Source organism: Chiloscyllium plagiosum, unplaced genomic scaffold (genome assembly GCF_037043375.1).
Source record: "Chiloscyllium plagiosum isolate Xiang-an unplaced genomic scaffold, Cpla_swu_hap1 HiC_scaffold_15, whole genome shotgun sequence".
In the NCBI taxonomy this organism is placed as follows: Eukaryota; Metazoa; Chordata; class Chondrichthyes; order Orectolobiformes; family Hemiscylliidae; genus Chiloscyllium; species Chiloscyllium plagiosum.
In genome coordinates, this window is record NW_028270153.1 from 40,872,762 (window position 1) to 40,893,422 (window position 20,661).

Below are 20,661 nucleotides of genomic sequence, written 5' to 3' on the forward strand. Positions count from 1 at the left end.
TGAACTTAATGCCAAGGTTAAAAAACATTAAATACAACAATACCAATACTGTAAATCTAACTATCCATTCAATGCTTGTTTTAGAAAACTTACCACTGTTCTCACTCTTTAACTGGAAGTGTGGTCACTGCTCTTATTATCTATATTATTTGAGACAGATCACATTTTTAAACTCACTTCTCCAAGTGATATTTTCATCAGCATATTTGTATTCAATCCTACAATATTCAAAGTCCTGGCATTATATCTTCTCCATCACCAAGACTGCTTGCATCTATCTCTAACATATTGCCAATTTTTACCCTTGCATCAGTTTGGCTGCTGCTAAACCTTCATCTATTCTTTTGATATCCCTAGATTCAACTATTCCAGCCAGTTTCCAACCTTGCAGACATTGTAAAACTTGAGCCCATCCATGCCTCTGCTGCCAATAAGCATCTGGTTTATGATCTAAACTACTGTCTGGTCTAGAAATATCTTTATCTTAACATTTTCATCCCTTCTCTCAAATGTCCTTCATTGACTCTCCTCTCCTCTCCTTTTCTATGTAATCCTTTCCAGATGTTCTCCTATGTCAAATTCATTTGAAACCATGTCTGAGAGGTCTTGGGCCATATTAACCACATTAAAGGTGCTATATAAATTTACATTGCCAATACAGCTATGACTTTCAAGTAAATTATTATTGACGAACAGCTTCAGAAAATTAAATGCAGAGTACAACTCCTACTACTCTATCAGTTCTTGACCATGACAATAAGTCTCTATCTTAGATTGGTATTGCAGCAGTGGGCATGCAGCATATTCTGTAAGTTCCATCTGTTACTCATTGTAGTTATATTTTTCTGTAATTTTTCCAATAACCTTTTTCCTGTTTAATGTTGGATATGCTTTAAACTTCCAAAGGAGATAAGGGAGGAAATTTTTGAGGCTATGCCTAGAGGTATTAATGTGTAGGAATAAAAAAACAATTGGTAACTGGAAGGGTTCCTCAGCATTAGAAAAATTGTAACATGCGATAATAGGACTGGTATTTCAGAAAAGCCTTTTGACTCTTTCAACCACTTCCTGTTCTTGAATTCCCTTTCTTCTATCTCATGAGATGTTAGATAACATTCTCCTGGGCAACATAACCAGTTCACTGTATACTGCAACTTGATATTCTTGGATTTTTAGAACAGACTTTCCTTAAGATAAAATTGCAGTAGGGTAGGATGTTCACTCGATCTCACTGTAACCTTGACCTATTTTCCAGGATAAGTGTTGCTTTTGGCATGCAGTGCACACTTATGGTGAGATTCCCAAATGGTGAGATGACAGTAGGTATCCCAACATTGCAACAAAGATAGCTTGAGTGATACTACAGCAAAAGTATATGCTGCTAACTCCCAAAGATCTGTCACTTAACTTAAAGAGACTGAACTATCTTATAATAGGAATGGATATAATCCCTGCTGTGACATACAAAAGCTAAGGTAGTAAAAGTGACTGCTTGGCTCTCTTGGGTGGGAAAGAAGCCTCAACTGTGCCTTCTGCCAGGATGTGGGGTGAGCACCATCAGTATAATGGGATATCCACCAGATGGTTCAAGGAGGGCTAGATAAAAGTAAAATGGATCAGTTTTCAGACTGCACCTACTTGTTCTGCATTTACATGTGGCAGGCAGGGAAGGATGTCTAGGGATAATCTGAATGTGATGGAAGGAAAACCGAGACCAGAAGTAGGCTGTACCATTTTTATGGATACTAGTCATTTATTAGGGCAGAATAGTGGTGTAAATGACATGCCTATTTATTACTATGAATATATAGTCAATATCCTAGCTTTTTTAAGAGTCATAGGGATGCACAGCACAGAAACAGACCCTTTGATCCAACTCGTCTATACTGACCAGATACCCCAACCCAATCTAGTCCCACCTGTCAGCACCTGGCCCATATCCCTCCAAACCCTTCCTATTCATATACTCATCCAGATACCTTTTAAATGTTGCAATTGTACTACCTTCCACTACTTCTTCTGGCAGCTCATTCCATAAATGTACCACCCTCTGGATGAAAGAGTTGCCCCTTAGGTCTCTTTTATATCTTTCCCGTCCCACCGTAAACCTATGCCCTCTAGTTCTGGACTCCCCCACCCCAGGGAAAAGACTTTGTCTACTTATCCTATCCATGCCCCTCATGATTTTATAAGCCACAATAAGGTCACCTCTCAGCCTCTGGTGCTCCAGGGAAAACAGCTCTAACATAATTCAACCTCTCCCTATAGCTCAAATCCTCCGACCCTGGCAATATCCTTGTAAATCTCTTCTGAACCCTTTCAAGTTTCTCAACATTTTTTCGATAGGAGAACAGAATTGCACACAATATTCTAAAAATGGCCTAACCAGTATCCTGTACAGCCGCAACATGACCTCCCAACTCCTGTATTCAATACTGAGACCAAGAACAGTAAGCATACCAAATGCAGCCTTCATTATCCTATCTACCTGCAACTTTTTCAAGGAGCTATGAATCTGTACTCCAAGGTCTCTGTTCAGTTTTAACTTGACATTCAGCAGAAACTTGAAATGTTAAGCATTGAATCTATAACATACCTTCAACTTCTTCTACAACTACATTGCATTACTAGCTATCGTTTCTTGAGGCCGCATTGCAAGGTGCACAGCCCGCATAAGACTTTGATAGAGCAGCTTTTACACACTGCTATGCATTGCCAAACGTACAGCGTACACTACAGTTGTCTAGAGATGAACTGCAGTACATTACTACGTGCACACCCTACATGGATCGTGTATGCATAACCGAACTGTCTGTGCAGACATATGCATTACTGAGTGCGCATATTGTATAACAGGATGGACAGCCTGCACATGCATTGCATTGCAATGACAAGGGTGCGGGTACGGACTGAAGTACATTACAAAGTGTATAGCCTGCAACAGCAAGCAGTTTGCGTGAACCTCTGTACGCGACAGTACATGCAATGGCATGACAAGAGGTTAAGCCGAACCGCAGCTGGAAGAGCGCACGCATCCCTGGACGTGCGCATGCGTTCGGTCAGGGGCACGTGAGTACGAGGCCGGCCGTGGACTGGCCGAAAGGAGCCGCGCGCCCGCGCGGGGGGGGGAGAGAGAGAAAGAGAGTGGAGAGGACCCGGACTCCCGGCAATGACTGAGTGCGCGAGCCGGCGTAGGGCCGCCGTAACCGGGAGCGTCGGCGCGCTGTGATCGCGTGGGAGACGGCAGGCTGGATGTTACCAGCAGCAGCAGCAGGAGGTGAGGAGGCAGGCAGGCAGTGAGTGAGTGCCCGGTCCCGGTCCCGGTCCCTCTCCCCTCCCCTCTCTCCCCCCACCTCCCCCCTCTCCAGGGAGGGGGGCCGGGAGCTGCGGCTGCGCTGGAGCTGGAGCTCGAGCGGAGTGAAGCGGGGCCCCGAGGCCGAGGCCCGGAGAGGGGGGAGGAGGAGGAGGAAGAGGGGAGCCGGAGAGCCAGGCCCCGGCCTCTGTCGCTCAGTGATGTGGAGTGCGAGCCATGGAGACTCGCGAGCTGCCGAGAGAAGGCGCCGCCGACTGTGAGGAGCGCCCGGCGCTGAGCGGTACCGGCACCGGCCACAGCCCGAGGCTGCCGGGCCTGCTGTGGGAGCCCAAGTACAGCCTGGTGCAGGAGGTGGGCCGCGGCAGTTACGGCGTGGTGTACGAGGCGGTGGTGAGGAAGAGCGGAGCCCGGGTGGCCATCAAGAAGATCCGCTGCGACGCCCCGGAGAACGTGGAGCTGGCCCTGTCCGAGTTCTGGGCTCTGACCAGCCTCAAGCGGCAGCATGAGAATGTGATCCAGTTCGAGGAGTGTGTGCTGCAGCGCAACGGCATGGCCCAGAAGATGAGCCACGGCAACAAGCGCTCCGAGTTCTACCTGCGCCTGGTGGAGACCTCACTGAAGGGCGAGCGGATCCTGGGCGCCGGCGAGCCCTGCTACCTCTGGTTCGTCATGGAGTTCTGCAACGGCGGCGACCTGAACCAGTACGTGCTGTCCCGGAGGCCCGACTCGGCCGTCAACACCAGCTTCATGCTGCAGCTGACCAGCGCCATCGCCTTCCTGCACAAGAACCACATCGTCCACCGCGACCTGAAACCCGACAACATCCTCATCTCCGAGAAGTCGGGAGTCCCCATTCTCAAAGTGGCCGATTTCGGCCTCAGCAAAGTTTGCGTGGTGGGCGGAGGAGCAGCCACCAACAAAAACGTGAATGTGAACAAGTGCTGGTTGTCCTCCGCCTGCGGCTCTGACTTTTACATGGCTCCAGAGGTCTGGGAAGGACACTACACGGCCAAGGCTGACATTTTCGCTCTGGGGATCATCATATGGGCCATGATAGAGCGAATAACTTTCATTGATGCTGAGACTAAGAAAGAACTGCTTGGGACCTATGTTAGACAGGGCAGTGAGATTGTACCTGTAGGGGAAGCATTGCTAGAAAACCCAAAGATGGAACTACACATCCCACAGAAAAGGAGAACTTTCATGTCTGAAGGGATCAGACAGCTTATTAAAGACATGTTGGCTGCTAATCCACAGGATCGTCCCGACGCATTTGAGTTAGAAACTAGGATGGACCAGGTCACTTGTGCTGCGTAAATTATCTATTATAAAGGGGATACTCTTGTAAAAGGTATACAGTAAGCAAAATATTGATTGTGCAGATTCTTGGTTATATGTAATTCTATGTACCACACTTGCCTTATTTAGTGTATATAGTTTCTCCTTGATTGTAAAGCATACTTTGTCAGAACTTCTATGTTTTGAAAGTGTGGTCTTTTTCAAACACTTAACTCTGGGCCCCATTTTGATTTTAACTCACCCAATTTAAGGACTATTTTAATTATTAAGAAAGAAACCCAAAATTTTATTCCTTTTTGGAAGAGGGAGGTTGGCATTTTTCTTTGAGAGCAACCATACTCTGGGATAAAGTTAAAAATCACACAACGCACACTAGCTTTCATCAGGTGATGAAGGAGCGTTGCTCCAAAAGCTAGTATGCTTCCAATTAAACCTGTTGGACTATAATCTGGTGTTGTGTGATTTTTAACTTTATACACCCCAGTCCAACACTGGCATCTCCGAATCATACTCTGGGATGATTCTCTTGCAGCGATAGTTGATGTATCGAAGAATCCAAGAAAAGTGTACCCACCTCCAAGTCATGTATCCACGAAGTGTACTATGTTCTTTACTATCTAATTGCGTACTGAGAACTAATGCGAGAAAAAATGTATAGAAAGGACAGGAACAACTGAGATTATTAAATGTGCTGTAGGTCTATTGTCAGTGACTCACTCAAGCCAGTCCCCACTTGAATTAAGTCTCAGTCTTTCTCGAATACCCTAGAATCTTTTCACTCTTAGTAATTGGAATGGGCTAAAACATTAGTTCCAATCACATAATTTGCAAATAGATTCTAATAATGTCATTTAGACCATAAAGAGTATTTTACTTGCATGTGATTAAAATTTATGTATGCTATTCTGAGTTTGGTGCATTGTGAATCAAATGTTCAATTAAGAATAGAAATTGAAAATGCTGAATATTACTTAGCTGGTCAGGTAGTGATGGGAAAAACTGATGTTTAATGTTGATACAATAAGTCCTTAGAATTGTTATGGATGATTGTTTGTTTGTTTTGCTTGTAAACGTTGGTCTATAAGCTAATATGAGACATGGTGGTTTTGATCCCTCTTATCTTCATGGATTATGCTAATAGACTTTGAGAAGTTGTGCATTGTTTTCTTGTTTGGTATCAAGAAAAACTGCTTAAATCCATGCCACTAATATTACACCAAATAAATAACTATTTTAGAACTCCCTAATCTAATTAGATACTTTCAAATTGATAACTTTATGCAACTTTTTTCTGCTCTTAAATTAATTTTTCATAACTTGGAACAGTAATAGATCTTCCCTGTTTTGGCTAAATATCTTAATATTTGTGATCTGTTGTTTCTATTTCCGTTCTAACCTTTTCAGTCCTGTGTATTTTCCAGCAAAGTAAACATGGCATTTTTCTTGTATTACAAAGATGTTTTAAGAATTAAACCCACAGTTGAGATAGGAGATTTTGTTTTAGGGGCATTATGCTAAATGATGGCATCATACATCGGTGATAAACATTTAACCTCTCTTTTCCTCTGAATTGTAGCGTATTGTTTGACCCTTTCCTATTCTGGTGTACTTGTGAGCTTGTTTACATTTTCAATTTAAGTCCACTTTAGTTTGAGGGTAGGATGAGAACAAAAGGTGGCTGAATCAAAATAACAACAAAGCAAATATTGTCAGTAGTGATTGCACGCGGTATAGTTAAATGTTTAGTGGAACTCATCACATGACCTCTGCCATAAATAGGTTAATGGAGTCCACTATAAAAATTGTTTCAGATATGAAAAGAAAGTTTGGGAATATTGATGATCCATCAGATTGCTGTGGTGAGGAGAATATATTTATCCAGAACAAAAATGTACACAAACAAAACAGTTGTTGAATGTAAGTGTTCTTTTTCATTTTGCAAACATCAGTTTGACTGTTGTTCTTGTATATTGTAGAAAGAGGACAATCAAGACTTTATGGATGAAAACTGGCAATTATGAAAGTCAATCATTTTCATATTTGATAATTAATGAAATTGCTGGTCTAAAAACCAGTTAGTGGTCAGACAGCCAGCTGGTAAATATTTCAGTCTGGAGTGAAATTTGTAGGCAAGCTTATGTACCTGTTCCAGTTGAATTTGTGTATAGTTTGGGGATATTTTCATTAGGCTTGCTAATTTGTTATAGTTTTTACATGCATGCAGTTTTTTTCTGCAAGTATGTGTTAAAAAATATTATTCATGTAAACAGTAAGATGAACATAAGAATTCTGTTTAGTAGCAGAAGTTTTGAAGATCTATAAATATATTTGCAAACTTTTACCTTTTTGGCTTATGAAACATTTTGTTGGCTGTTGCTGAATTTATTCTACAAAGTTTTTCTCTGGATGTATAGAAACATTTTTTTTCAAATTGGGGAAATCCAATTTTCTTTTTACTTTCAGTTTCATTTCTTTTATTTTTGAAAAGTTTGGTTCTTGCACAAAAATCCATTCTATGGCAACTAAATTAGTTCTTTCTTTTGTCCTATGGATCAACAATATTATGCAGGCTATTTTTGCTTTTATATTAAAAAAAGTAAAGGCAGAAGTTCAGTGAAGATCTGTGCAACGTTTGTTAATATCTGAAGTATTGAGGCTAGTTCCCCAAACTGGACATGAGTGTTTATCCTGTTTGGCTTCATAAAATGCAACGGTCAACTTTACATTGATTTTGCACTGCAGGTGGTGATAAACTTTTGAGGGCAGAGCCCATGATCTGGAAACTAGTCATAGCGCAGCATAGATGTAAGTAGCCGATCTCATGCACTGCTATGTTGTGGGCCAGGAATTGAGCATGTGTTATGTAGTGTATATCCTGCAATGCAAATTCACATTTAGGATATTATAAGGAGAATTTAAAGTCATGATCAAAGCTAAAATTAAATACAAAAAATAGTCTAATGGTTAGCACTGCTGCCTCACAGTGCCAGGGACCCGAGTTCAATTCCCACCTCGGGCGACTGTCTGTGTGGAGTTTGCACGTTCTCCCCGTGTCGATGTGCGTTTCCTTCCGGTGCTTTGGTTTTCTCCCACAATCCAAAGATGTGCAGTTCAGGTGAACTGGCCACACTAAATTGCCCATACCGTTAGGTGCATTAGTCAGGGTAAATATAGGGTCGGAGAATAGGCCTGGGTAGGTTATTTTTCGGAGAGTCAGTGTGGACTTGTTGAGCTGTAGGATCTGTTTCCATGCCGTAGGGCCTGTTTCCATACTGTAGGGAATCTAATATAATAAAGTAGTAGAGTCATAGTGATGTACAGCATGGACACAGACCCTTTGGTTCAACCTGTCCATGCTGACCAGATATCCCAACCCATTCCAGTCCCACCTGCCAGCACCTGACCCATATCCCTCCAACACTTTTCTATTCATATACGCATCCAGATGACGTTTAAATGTTGCAATTGTACTAGCCTCCACCACTTCCTCTGGCAGCCCATTCCCCACACGCACCACCCTCTGCATGAAATCGTTTCCCCTTAGGTTTCTTTTATATCTTTCCCCTCTCACCCTAAACCAATGCCCTCTAGTTCTGGACTCTCCCACCCCAGGGAAAATACCTTAGCTATTTACACTATCCATGCCCCTCATGATTTTATAAACCTCGATGAACCCCTCCGCCTCCGACGCTCCAGGGAAAACAGCCCTAGCCTATTTAACCTCTCCCTTTCGCACAAGTTCCCTCAGCCCTGGCAACCTTTATAAATCTTTTCTGAACTCTTTCAAGTTTCACAACATCTTTCCAATAGGTAGGAGACCAGAGCCGAATGCAATATTCCAAAGGTGGCCTAACCAATGTCCTGTACAACCACATGACCTCCCAACTCCTATACTCCATACTCTGACCAATAAAGGAAAGTATACCAAATGCCACCTTCACTATCCTATCTACCTGCAACTCTACTTTCAAAGAGCTATGAACCTGCACTCCAAGGTCTCTTTGTTCAGCAACACTCCCGAGGACCTTACTATTAAGTGTATAAGTCCTGCTAAGATTTGATCTCCTAAATGCAGCACATCGCATTTATTTAAATTAAACTCCATCTGCCACCCATTGGCCCATCTGATCAAGATCCTGTTGTAGTCCGAGGTAGCCGCCTTCGGCTGTCCACTACACCTCCAACTTTGGTGTCATCTGAAAACTTCCTAACTAAACTCTTAAGCTCACATCCAAATCATTTATATAAATGGTGAAACATGGTGGACCCAGCACTGATCCTTGTGGCACTCCACTCGTCACAGGCCTCCAATCTTAAAAACATCCCTCCACCACTACCCTCTGTCTTCTACCTTTGAGCCAGTTCTGTATTCCATAATATCTAACCTTGCTAACCAGTCTCCCATGGGGAACCTTTTTGAACGCCTTACTGAAGTCCATATAGATCACGTCTACTGCTCTGCCCTCATCAATCCTCTGTTACTTCAAAAAACTCAAGTTTGTGAGATGATTTCCCACACACTAATGTTGACTATCCCTAATCAGTGCCTGCCTTTCCAAATACATGTACACCCTGTCCCTCAGGATTCCCTCCAACAACCTGCCCACCACTGACATCCGGTTCACCGGTCTATAGTTCCCTCGCTTGTCCTTACCACTTTTCTTAAACAGTGGCACCACGTTAGCCAACCTCCATTCTGACAACTCACCTGTGACTATCGATGACAAATATCTCAGTAAGAGGCTCAGCAATCACTTCCCTAGCTTCCCACAGAGTTCTAGGGTACACCTGATCAGTTCCTGAGGATTTATCCACTTTTACTTACAGATGAAAGGATAGTTGCTATTGACTCTTGAGTTTGGAGCAAGCTAATGCCTGAATCATTGATCTTGTTTTGTTGCAACTTTGTATCTTTTATACTTCAGGCAGCCATACCACCAGCATTCGCTTTTCTGTTTCATATCGGGCAAAGTGCTGTACTGAGTAGAGAATTCACAACAAAACTTATATTTATTTAGATTTGCAGTAACGTTATGGGACAAAGGTTAATGTAAACCAGAAGAACATTTTTGGTCAAAGATTATTTCTTGGAAATAAATTTAGTGGCCTTTGCTTTGAAGAAAAATGTGAGAGCTGGTTACTGTAGTTTAATTTATGTAATATTTAATGTAGTCATGAGGGGGTATAGTTAAAATACATGTATTGTGTAACTACTGATCTCCTTTATACCAAAGTACACAGGCCTTTTGACCTTTAGTGGATCTGAAACCTGTTGTTTTTTCAGAGCATGCTGCAAACTGAATATTCTTTTCCTCTAAAACAACAAACTGGGTGCTGGAGATTTGAAACAAACAAAACATAAATTGCTGGAGAAACTCAGCAAGTCTGGCAACATCTCTGGACAGCAAACCGTTAACATTTAGAGTCTAGTGACCTATCTTTAGTACTTGATAGTCAGAACTAAACCGAAGAGTATAGAGTGCAGTTGGTTCAGACAGCATTAGGTTAGAGTGGGAGAGAGGAGCAGAGAAAATAAGGCAACCAATGTCAACAGTTCTCGATGTCAATTGGAGGGGATAGTGTTGGAAGTGTTTGAAGGTGTTTGCAGGATGGGGAAGAGGACTCTTCCCCAATGAAGTGGGCTAGGAGGTGACAGAAAAAGAGGTCAGTGTTGTGTAATTGCCTGAAATCCATTTGAGATGTTGGCACAAAGGGATAAAGGTGAACCCTTTTGAGTACAGAATGTACAACAGTAGTGCGGAAGGTCAGAGATATAATAAATATCTGACAAGGTGAGGTTAGGAGGAGGAGTGGAATCAGAGGGAAGGGTAGAGAGGAAGATTTTGGAGGTCCATGATCTTACCCTTTCAACTTGTTCTGCCTTTGAACAAGATCATGGCTGCCTTTACATTACACTAAAATTCCAAGACATGATTTGCATGGATGTTTCATATAGAATGATGTGAAAGTTGGAGGTTTAAAGTAGGAGATTAATTTTGATTTTATACTTCAACTTTGCCACACTGACCTCAAGTTAAACCTTGCTGAGATGTAGTGCTTTCTTTCATACCTGGACAGCTACTCTGTTCTGGGTGTTCCCAATATGGAGCTGGAGTAGTTGTTATGCTCTCTAAACCAATTGCATTTGAAGGTTCTCAGAGGGTGCCCTCCCCCGCCACCAAAACACACACACCATTATTGCCAGAAAAACAAAAGGCCGTTAAAGATGATTACACAAACAGTGTGAAGGAAGAAGTTAAATATTCTGAAACTTTTTTTTAACAAAGCTAATAAATTAGCATAACTCCATGAAACTGGCCCAGGAAAATAAAATTCACTAATAACTACTATTTAAAATCAGTTACCTCTGAACAATGTCTAACTAAGTAGGGTTTCTAATGGCAGTAACGGAGCGGAAAAGTTGAAGTTCTCAGAGTTCTTGGTGTGAAGCAGTCTGCATCCATCCACAACATTGTAATAGAACTGAGTGCCAGACTACAAGTTGGGGTTTTCTGTGAATCTGAGTGCCCAAACTCTTGCAGTTGGGAGTCAGTTTTAGAGAGATACTGAAAAGATAAGTCTTGCATTTGTATAGACCATTTCACAACCAGTTGAGAGATTTTCAAAATGGCTTAATTGGGAAAATTAATATGAAAGAGAGCTAGCTAGAAATGTAGTACCGTGTAGTAAGATCTTTTACAAGTATTTTTATTAAGATTAACTAAATTTAAGGTATGACCTGGGAATTAATAGTGAGAAATGAGGGAAGGTTAGAAGTTTTGAAGAGGAATGTTGTCTGATTATATTGTACAAGATATGAAAAACAAATATCCCAAGAATGCTTGAAAGTTAAGAAGCGAGCAGGAGGGTGGAATTCAAAACAGTTGGTACCGGGAAACTGTTAGACCTAAAAGGTAACAGGTCTTCTGGACATGGTGGCTTGTACCCTTGGGTCTTGAAAGATATAGCTGCAAGTTTAGTTGATCGATTTGGTTGTGATGTGAAAAAAGATTCTGGAAAGGTCCTATGTGATTGGTAAATTGCTTCTGTAATGCTGCTTCAAGCAAGCAGGAAATTATAGGTTAGTTAGTCTAACATGGAAGAAATTCTTGTATCTGTTATTAAGGACATAATAAGAAATATAGAAAAATTCAAAGTAATCAGACTGTAAACATAATTTTGTGAAAAGAAAGTCTTGTTTGATTAATTTGTTAAAGTTAATTGAAGTAACAAGCAAATTGTGTAAAGGGGCTGGGCCTGTTTGGATTTCAAGAGGTTTAATTAGTTGACTCGCTAAGTTATTATACAAAATAAAAGCTCATGGTATAGAGTAACATAATAGCATGCACAAAGGACTGGTCAGCTAACAGAGTATGATAAATGGGTAATTATTTGGTTGACGAGCTATTACTCGTGGACTGTCATATGGATTAGTGACACCACAACTGTCAACTATATTCCATAATTTGGATGAAAAGACCAAATGTATGGTAGCTCGAATATGCTGATAACACCAACATAGGGGAGTAAGTTGTTAACAAAACCTAGATCTACAAAATGATTTACTCAGGTTGAGTAGGTGGTAGTTTGGCCATTAGATTGAAATGTGTGAATTTGTCCACTTTGGCAGGCAAAATAGGCAATTTTTTTATTTGAAGAGAATTCTACAATGTAGAAATATTGGAGAGTCAGTTCATGAATCAATAAAATATAGTATGTAGACACAGCATGTAATTAGGAAGACTGTTGAAATATTGGCATTGATTGCAGGGGAATTGAATATAAAAACAGGAAATGTTGCTGCAGCCTTAATTAAACCACATATATAATACTGTGTGCAGATTTAATCACTTTGCATAAAGAAATAACAATATGGGAAACTGTTCAGAGGAGGTACAATAAACTACTCCCTTGGTTGAGGGGGTTATCTTCTGAGGAAACATTTAGAAGAGTTGACCTCCAAACAGACAAAGGGATATAGTTTGATATAATCTGCCAATCTTTGAATGGAAATCCTTTGTGTGTTTGAATTCAGAAGAGAGATGGTTGTATCGAAGTGAAGGGCCTTGATGGGATGGATGGTAAGGTGATGCTCCCTCTTGAGGTACTCATATCTAGGAGAAGAGCTTAAAAATTGTCCCATTTAAAACGGAGACACAGGAGAATCTTTCTTTTTGAGGCACATTAGTCTCTGGAATTCTCCTCCCTCGAGTGTGCTGGAAGTTGGGAATTGAATATGTTCAGGTTGGAATTTTGACACAAAACAATTGAAGGTTATGGGGGTCAGGCTGGGTTTCAGCCAAAATTGATCAGTCATAGTCTTATCAATGATGCAGAGTGGCCTATTCCTCTAAATATTTATGTTTGCATGTGCTTCCCAGCCAATTTTAATACTTCTGAAATACACTTGCTGTTTAGAAAGTTGACAGTTTGCAATTACTTCCTGTTATAAGAATACCAAGAAGGGACAAAATTGACATTTTATACTGTACAAGAGTGTGCTGACTAGTAGAGCGATTGGAATGGAAAATTCAATGGTTAATATCTTAGCAGTTCAATGTTCAGATTTCAAACCATGCATGTTGACTATCATCTATTTTGTTGAGGTGAAACAGGAGCAATGTATGTGTGCATGAACTTTGAAGGGCAATGTATGCACTTGTACCTTCAGAAGTAGTGTATGCTTGTGCACTTTTTGCAAAGTATAAGGCCCTGTGTATTAATATATATAGCCCCCAGTATACACAAGTGCATCATACTGAAAGCTTGACTGGCAATCCTAAAATCGTTGTCATTAAATTATTTGTACTGACACAATGATCCAGCAAATGTTGTCCAGTTGCGAAATAACATCTAATTTTGAAACTGGTGCGAGTTTTGTATGTGCTGCGTCATTGGGTATGGTCACTAGCTTGCTTGATGCCGAGGGGATATACTTTTAATATAATTCACCAAACTTTGGGACGTGTGGCTTACATATTGCATCATGCCAGCATCGAAATTCATGTACCACATTATAAATGAGGGAGGCATTTTTGGCTTTTCAGCAGTGTCTTGTTAGTGGCAAATGCCACTTGTGTTCCTGCTGCATAGCAGAAGCGTGATACATTATGAACAGAGAGAATGTGTGCATACACTACAGTTGTTTCAACTCAGCAGAACAAGTGACAATCATTCGCTAGCCTTGGACCATGCCCTGAGAAATTAGTCAACCTGCCTGGTTTGAAATCTAAGCAAAGTCTGGCAATTAACAGTAAATTATCATCAGTTGATGCATTCTTTATGACAACACCGCACGTCCATTTGTTAATTATTCAGCATTCTCTTCATACATAAAAGTTGGTTTCTGCCTTTATTGTGTTATTGCTAATTGTCCTACTGAGTGCAAGACAAAAAACTTAAAGCCATGTCTTTTTCAGCAATTTCGTACTGATTTGTTATGGGTGTGTCTCTAGAATAATTTGCTTGTCCACAGCATTATTCCTTAACTAATGACAAATGGTCAGGGATAAACCAACCAGCCATCTTTTGGAAGTGTTGGAATAATACCATTATATGCATCATAATCTTGAGTCATCTTTGGCTTAGAACAGAAGTATCTAATATGAAAGAACAAAGCTGCAAAGCATTTAAATAGTAGGAAATTGTGGAAACAAATAGAGTAACGATGAAACACATGCAAGAGCAATTTTCTACAGTTTCATGAGGCTTTCATTCATATAACTGAATTGTTTATCAAAGAACAAAAATTGATTTTAATTTCAAAGCTTTTCAGAATTGAAAACAAGTACAAATGTATCATCCTTGTGAGTTATATTTTTTCAGTGCAATGCAAACTTATAGCATGAGTTTTGTCACCTATTGCAACTTTACCGCCCACAGTTTCATCATGAATAAATCATCTGATTTGAAGGGCTTGTATAGTAACAATATTTGTCAGACTTCAATTGTAATCTGTTGTTGATGTAGACATATCTTAAAATATTTTTGTAGTTTAATAATTACTTGGTTCCAGTAATTTTTGTGAACGCTACCTGTTTTGTTGAATTATGCAAGATTTCCATGACCCATTTTATTTCAAAATGTTCAAGCAATCCTGACAGGTCAGGACATAAAAACATTAATGCCATTCCTTTCTCCACAGATGCCGTCAGCCCTGTTAAGTATTTCCAGTAACGTTTGTGTTTCTTTCTACTTGCATTTACCATAGTTTACAGATTTGTTTGTGATTGCTTTCAAATTATAAGCTATTCCTTTTTTTTGTTTCAGGCTGGGCAAGTTAGAACACGAGTTTGCTGTCAAGAATGGAAAATTAAATTGAACAGCTTCCTTAGAATGAACAGAAATTGAAGTCTTTTTGCTGCATTTAGAGCTTCAGCACTAGCTGATATCAGGACAAGGAAAGCTATGCAATTAAATTGCTAAGATTTTATTTTTTGGGGTGGGAGGGAGTGTTTGCCATGCAATAAACTTGTATTTACACTATTTGGTTGTATCTTCACTTTATCTGATTAAATGCTGTGTCCTTGAAGATTTAATTGGGTGGATTGAATTCTTAAAGCTGAATGACCCTATGTTGATTAACTTTTGTTTTATTATAAGCATTAGCTGTTATTGGCAAGAATTTGAGCAGCTGCACTTATTATATACCAGTATGATTTGTTTTAAAATAATCAACATGAGTGACCAGAGTGCCTTATTATTTTGGCAGATTAGTTGATGCTATACAGAATGCAAAACTTTAAATTTCAAAATGTGTTAATTTTTTTGATTATGTACTGGAGAGCCAGTTTCTTTAATATGGCCTGGATGAAGTCTTCTGGCAAGCTGAAAACTGTGGGTTAGTTCAACTTTAAAACCAGGAGTTTCGTTGAAATAACTTGTTGAATAAAGAGTTTGGCCATTTGGAAACTGAAGCTAAATACTTGTGGTTATTCTTCCTTCTTCCCAGCCACACGCTTAGTGACTTTTGATAAATAGCTGAAACTTTGGGTCAAGTAGGATCTGGTATTTGGGATTTGTACTTGAAACAAGGCTGAAGACCATTGTCTTCTCTCTGACATGAAGTTTGAATAAACTTGTCCTAGCTGTGCATGAGTTATGTGATCATAGTAAAGAACAAAAATTGTGGCAGTCATTCTAATAACTCATTAGGCTAACGAATATCGGAAGTGGAAAGCCCATATTCTATAAAAATGTACTTGAGTTTTTAACTCTACTAATTGAAATACTGTATGGTATGGAATCTTGCTCCACGGCAATATATGACATTCAAAGCCTGTTAATGTCCCTGTTTGTAGTAAACCTAGCTTTGTACCCATATGCCCAGATAGATGCTGTGAATTCAGGTGTCCTACTCTCCACATTGGAAATGGAGTCTTAACTTTAGTATTTTTTACTGATATGCAATAACTGCTCTAGGAGTTCTTGATGTTGATACTGAGTACCAAATTAGAGCAGCAGCATTCTTCAGTGCAAAAAAATTTGTTGTTACTGGCAAGTCTCTCGCTAGTATGCAAGTTCTTGTTATTTCCCCACTAGCTCAAACATATTATGGAGGCTGGCTCTTCACATTTTTCTGCAAGGTTCTCCGTACTAAAGTTGCTACTGGAACAAAAGCTATGACTTGTTCAACTAGGATGTACAGATGCCGTAGAATCCAGCTGTTTGAAATCTGGTGAGAGATTAACAATTTAGCACATTTCAGAAGAAATATGCATCACACTTGCTGTTTCGTCTCCCTCTGTCAAATGTTTAGTGTAGTCCGTTTTCTAAACAGCAAAATTAGGGTAGTCACTACTTTTCAGCTGTTAATGAATTGAATACTCAACATTTCTAAAAGCTTTCAAAATTTGAGTATTTGACTCTTGGTGGATGAAATAAATAGAAGAAAATTTGGACATCAAGTTAAAATGGTAATAGGTGACATTCATTTTTCACATGTTTCTGCATAGTTTTGAAAACTTTTCAAACTTGATTGTCAATTTATTTATCTTAATTCTGTCCCTTGTCTACAGGTGATCTTTTCTTTTGAAAGTAATTATTTTTATTTCATAGTTAAAGTAATATAGTTGTTGCTATATAGCTTATACTTGACTGCACAGGATTTTTCTTAATCAGAAATATCAGTTTATACAGCAACCTGTTTAGGGTATATTGCTGTTTTTAAAAAAAGTACTGCTGATCGTTAATTGTGAAGAAACTTTAATGCCAAATTACCAGTACAGGAGTTCACCACATTTCCATTGATCAAGCAAAAACATTGATCTAAACCAAATTATTCACCACAGCGTTTTCACTATCTAATGAAATGGAGAAATTGCAAGATCATCAAGTTATAATCAACATAAAAATAAAGATAGTTACCACTGAGCTAGTGAGCTTGGATTTAACTTTGCACACTTCTGCTCATTAATTGTAAGTGTAGAAATGTTAGATGAGAATGCTGTATTTGCTGAAAACTATTAGCTTTAGGATTATACCATTTAATTGACATTCCACTGAAGGTTTTCTTCTCGTGTGAAAGCTTGTTTAGGCCCTATGCATTTGGAGGCGGGGTGGGGGTGGAATCTAAGTAGTTCTTTGCTTTTTAAGTACTTCATTTTGTATTGGAATAGAGCTGATCCACTGGCAAATAACAAGTCTGTTCACACCTCAAGTGGATAGGATTATTAACCTGTTTAGCTTTCCTGTCGCCTTCCTATGGATATAACTTGAGGGCTGAGAAAGGCTGATCAGTAGTGCTGTAGTGATCAATCTTGTGTACTGATGGGTATCTTTTTTTTTCCCTAAGATTTGGCAAATGAAGTAGCAGGCCTTAAAATTTATTGGCAGGAAAGAAAATTCCATTTTCAACAGTGCAATTTTTTTTTCCCTGCACCCTCACTACCCGAAGACATGTTATTTTATGCTGAGTACTTTCTAAAGTAGCAATTCAGTATTGCAGTTTTGGTGAATGCTTATTTGAATCTTATTTTAATAAAGACAAATGAGTGCCAATAATTCTACAGTTATTAAAAAGTCTCAAGCGTGTAGGTGGAGTTTAAGGCATATTATGTTAGATTATTATATTAAATAAACTTGAAACTGCAAAGTTTTTTGGGGGAAAAATATTGGTTTGCTAAATCCAAGGATGTTCCAGTACTTTGATTTTTATGGTGAGTTAATATTTTAAAATTAATAGTTTTATTATGACTGCTTGTTTTTCCAGGTTCAATTCAAACATTAGAAAATGTTGGGAAATAAACCAAATTTGAAACTTTTATAATGAGTTCAGTTAGAAAACCACAGTGCATTTGTACAATAAATGGGCATTGAGGCTGCCTTTTTGTTTTCTTCCATAAATTAAATTCTTTTATCAATTGCTTAGGTTTTTGTCTAATATGCCATAACTACAGGGTCATGGATCTTCAGTCATGGAAATGTACTTTTCTTTTCGAAATTTAAAGTTATTGTCCTTCATGGAACTTTAGAAAGGTTTGTTTAGAGTAAAAGCAAACGAAGGCTGTTGTGTTGAAAGAAGATGGCACTTGCAATTTGAATTCAAACTGAAATTCCTCAATGACAATTAGTGTTTAATAATCCATGAATGTGGGCTGTCATTGTAAGAATGTGCTCTCCACTGCTATTCAGCATGAAAATGTTAATTCAATACTTTTTGCACTCAGTTGGAAGTGCAGAAACTTTTAAAGCAGCTCATCTAAAAACACAGTTACTTAGGAATTTTATTCTATGTGGAAATAATGGGTTGGGGTGGGGTGAAAAGAGAACAGATTTGTGGAGCATTTTGTGCTGGGGCAGATTGATAGTTGTGACTGAGCATTTGGGGTATGTTTACTGAAGCGTCGCTATGTGGTTTACAGAAGGATTTGCTTCAAGAGAATCCTCGTTTGTTTCTACCTCGTATTCAGGGTGTCACCTAAGTCATGCTGGATGATGTAACACTGCTTGTTCTCTCTATGGTTGATTTTTGTCCTCTCCAAGAACCTTTACACTTCTATGCAATTTTTATGTATTTGGATTGAAACACTGTAATGGTACCACAATTTCTATTTATGTTGGTCTCTCTACTTCGAACATAAAGATTGTTGTGGACCAATATTTGAACTTTTTTGATTTTTATATTTAACATTGATTTGTAGTTTGGACTGGTGCCACTTGAATATTCAAATGATTTGTCTTAGGAAGAATATTTGACATTCATTGCATTTGTTTCAGCAATAAAGAATTTAAAGTGTCTTCTGATTTGAGAATTTGGTTGTGTTCATTTTTTATAAATGTATAATTTGGGTCCCACGGCATTTTGTTTGAATTCCATAACTTAAATTGATAGTACTTTGATCTCTTTATTTCTTTAAAAAAAACTTTTTAACCAGTTCCCACCCAGCACAGCTATCATCGTGTAGCATGTGATTTTCAATCAGCAGATGATTTTCGGGCAAAATGCTGTTGGATTACTATATTACCACTACTTCTCGTGCAAGATGTATTGCAGATATTTAGTTGTTCATAAAACATTTTTGCAGCAGTCCCCTCGATGGTTACAGACATTCTTGGGAGAAAAGTCGGTGTCTCAGAATTTAACTCCCTTTATGAACAACATGGAAAGTAGAAGGAAAATTGCCACCTGAGCTGAGTTTTCCAACGGGAATGTTTCTTGAAGTCAACTGTTTTAAGATGAAAGTATAAATTGCACCAAAAATGCTAGTTACTACTTGAGTTTAAAGGCAAGAAATCTGCCACTATCTCCCTTCCAATGTCCTGCAAAACTTTTGGTTTCCTAGTCTTCCTTTCACTATGGGTGACCACTTGCTTTACATGTTCATTCACCATGAAGGTGTACAGATCACCACCAACTTCATCTTTGAAACACCCAAATAATCTTGACTCATTACCATCCTTCTCTGCCTATCTGAACTCTTTATGTTTGAATACCTTTCACCTCTTTATCACAAATTAAAGATGTTTTGAAAACACCTATTAGTCCTAGTTGTGCCTGTTTTTTGTGTGGGATCTGAAACTTTTTATTCCACTCTTTTCCCTTTTTTTCCATTTTGATCTAGTATATTGACTATAGTGCTGCTTCCTGCTGTTAATCGAATTTCATGAATTAGATCAATTTTGCTTTCAATTTCAACCCATGTTGCTGGTTAATTTCTAACTCTCCCATTTTTAACTCTAATTCTAGGATAATCTGTGAACCTATAAATAATGGCTCCTTGATTGGACTGACTCCTACCCAACTTGCTTTATGGGATTATTTTTTTCCCTCCAAATTTGTCTGCAGCATCATCAGACTAGATGCAAACTTCCAGATTTGTGCTTCTGCTATGCCTGCCTTCCTTTCCAATTGATTCATCCTTTAGCTATGGGTTGACTATGGTGTATTTAGCCATTTCCTGTACTTCTAACCTCAGCCTTGCATCACGTTAAATTCCTTGTACAGTGCCAGCTCCTGTGAAATGCCCCTATTAAACACTTGTTCATTTCAGAATTCCAAATGCATCATTTACAGAACTGTAGTCCATTACTCCATTGTACCTGAAACCTGCACAATGTCCCACATGTGCAGATGATGCAACAAATGCCCATTCCTCTTCCAATGTCAAAGGCACAAGTAATCCTTCCAGATAAACAACAATTTGTATCATCTTTCAGCTTGGTACAGAAAATTCCTGATTTACAAATGTGTAACTTACATTCGTGTCAAATATTTTGTACAGGTTTGTAATTTTAAAGATCTTTGACACGAATGTATCCAGTACTTATGACAGTCTAGTATTGTTCTGTATTGTGTTCTGACTTGTAATACAAATTAACTTGCAAGCAGTCTCAAGAATGGAATCTGGTTGCATCCTGGGGACTGACTCTCAGTTGCTGATTATATGAACATGGCTACATTGGCAATCAAATGCCATTTGGATGATTGCTAAACTCCTCTGTTTAGGCCATAAGCATAATTAAGATTTTGACCACTGCCATTTTAATTTTCTATGGTTTTATTCACTCTTACAATTCAGGGAGTTATCTCTGGTTGTTTTGGAGTTGGG

General features: G+C 39.1%; 1 protein-coding gene across 2 annotated transcripts; it reads left to right on the forward strand.

The window, feature by feature from the left end:
* The first annotated feature begins 3,133 nt into the window (after window positions 1-3,133).
* On the forward strand, window positions 3,134-18,856 carry stk35 (serine/threonine kinase 35). 2 transcript variants are annotated; one of them, XR_015759587.1, is made up of 3 exons: window positions 3,134-4,664; window positions 6,424-6,529; window positions 14,882-18,856. XR_015759587.1 is itself a non-coding variant. In XM_043685897.2 (2 exons), the coding sequence occupies exon 1, from the start codon at window positions 3,530-3,532 to the stop codon at window positions 4,628-4,630; it is 1,101 nt and encodes a 366-aa protein (XP_043541832.1). In that variant the 5' UTR covers window positions 3,135-3,529; the 3' UTR covers window positions 4,631-4,664; window positions 14,882-18,856. The 2 variants fall into 2 exon arrangements, 1 of the variants encoding a protein (XP_043541832.1); XM_043685897.2 differs by lacking the exon at window positions 6,424-6,529 and having other exon boundaries at window positions 3,135-4,664.
* The last annotated feature ends 1,805 nt before the right edge of the window (window positions 18,857-20,661 follow it).

Excerpts from the sequence above, each read along its gene's own strand:
- stk35 (XM_043685897.2), top strand. The coding sequence starts at position 3,530 with ATGGAGACTCGCGAGCTGCCGAGAGAAGGCGCCGCCGACTGTGAGGAG.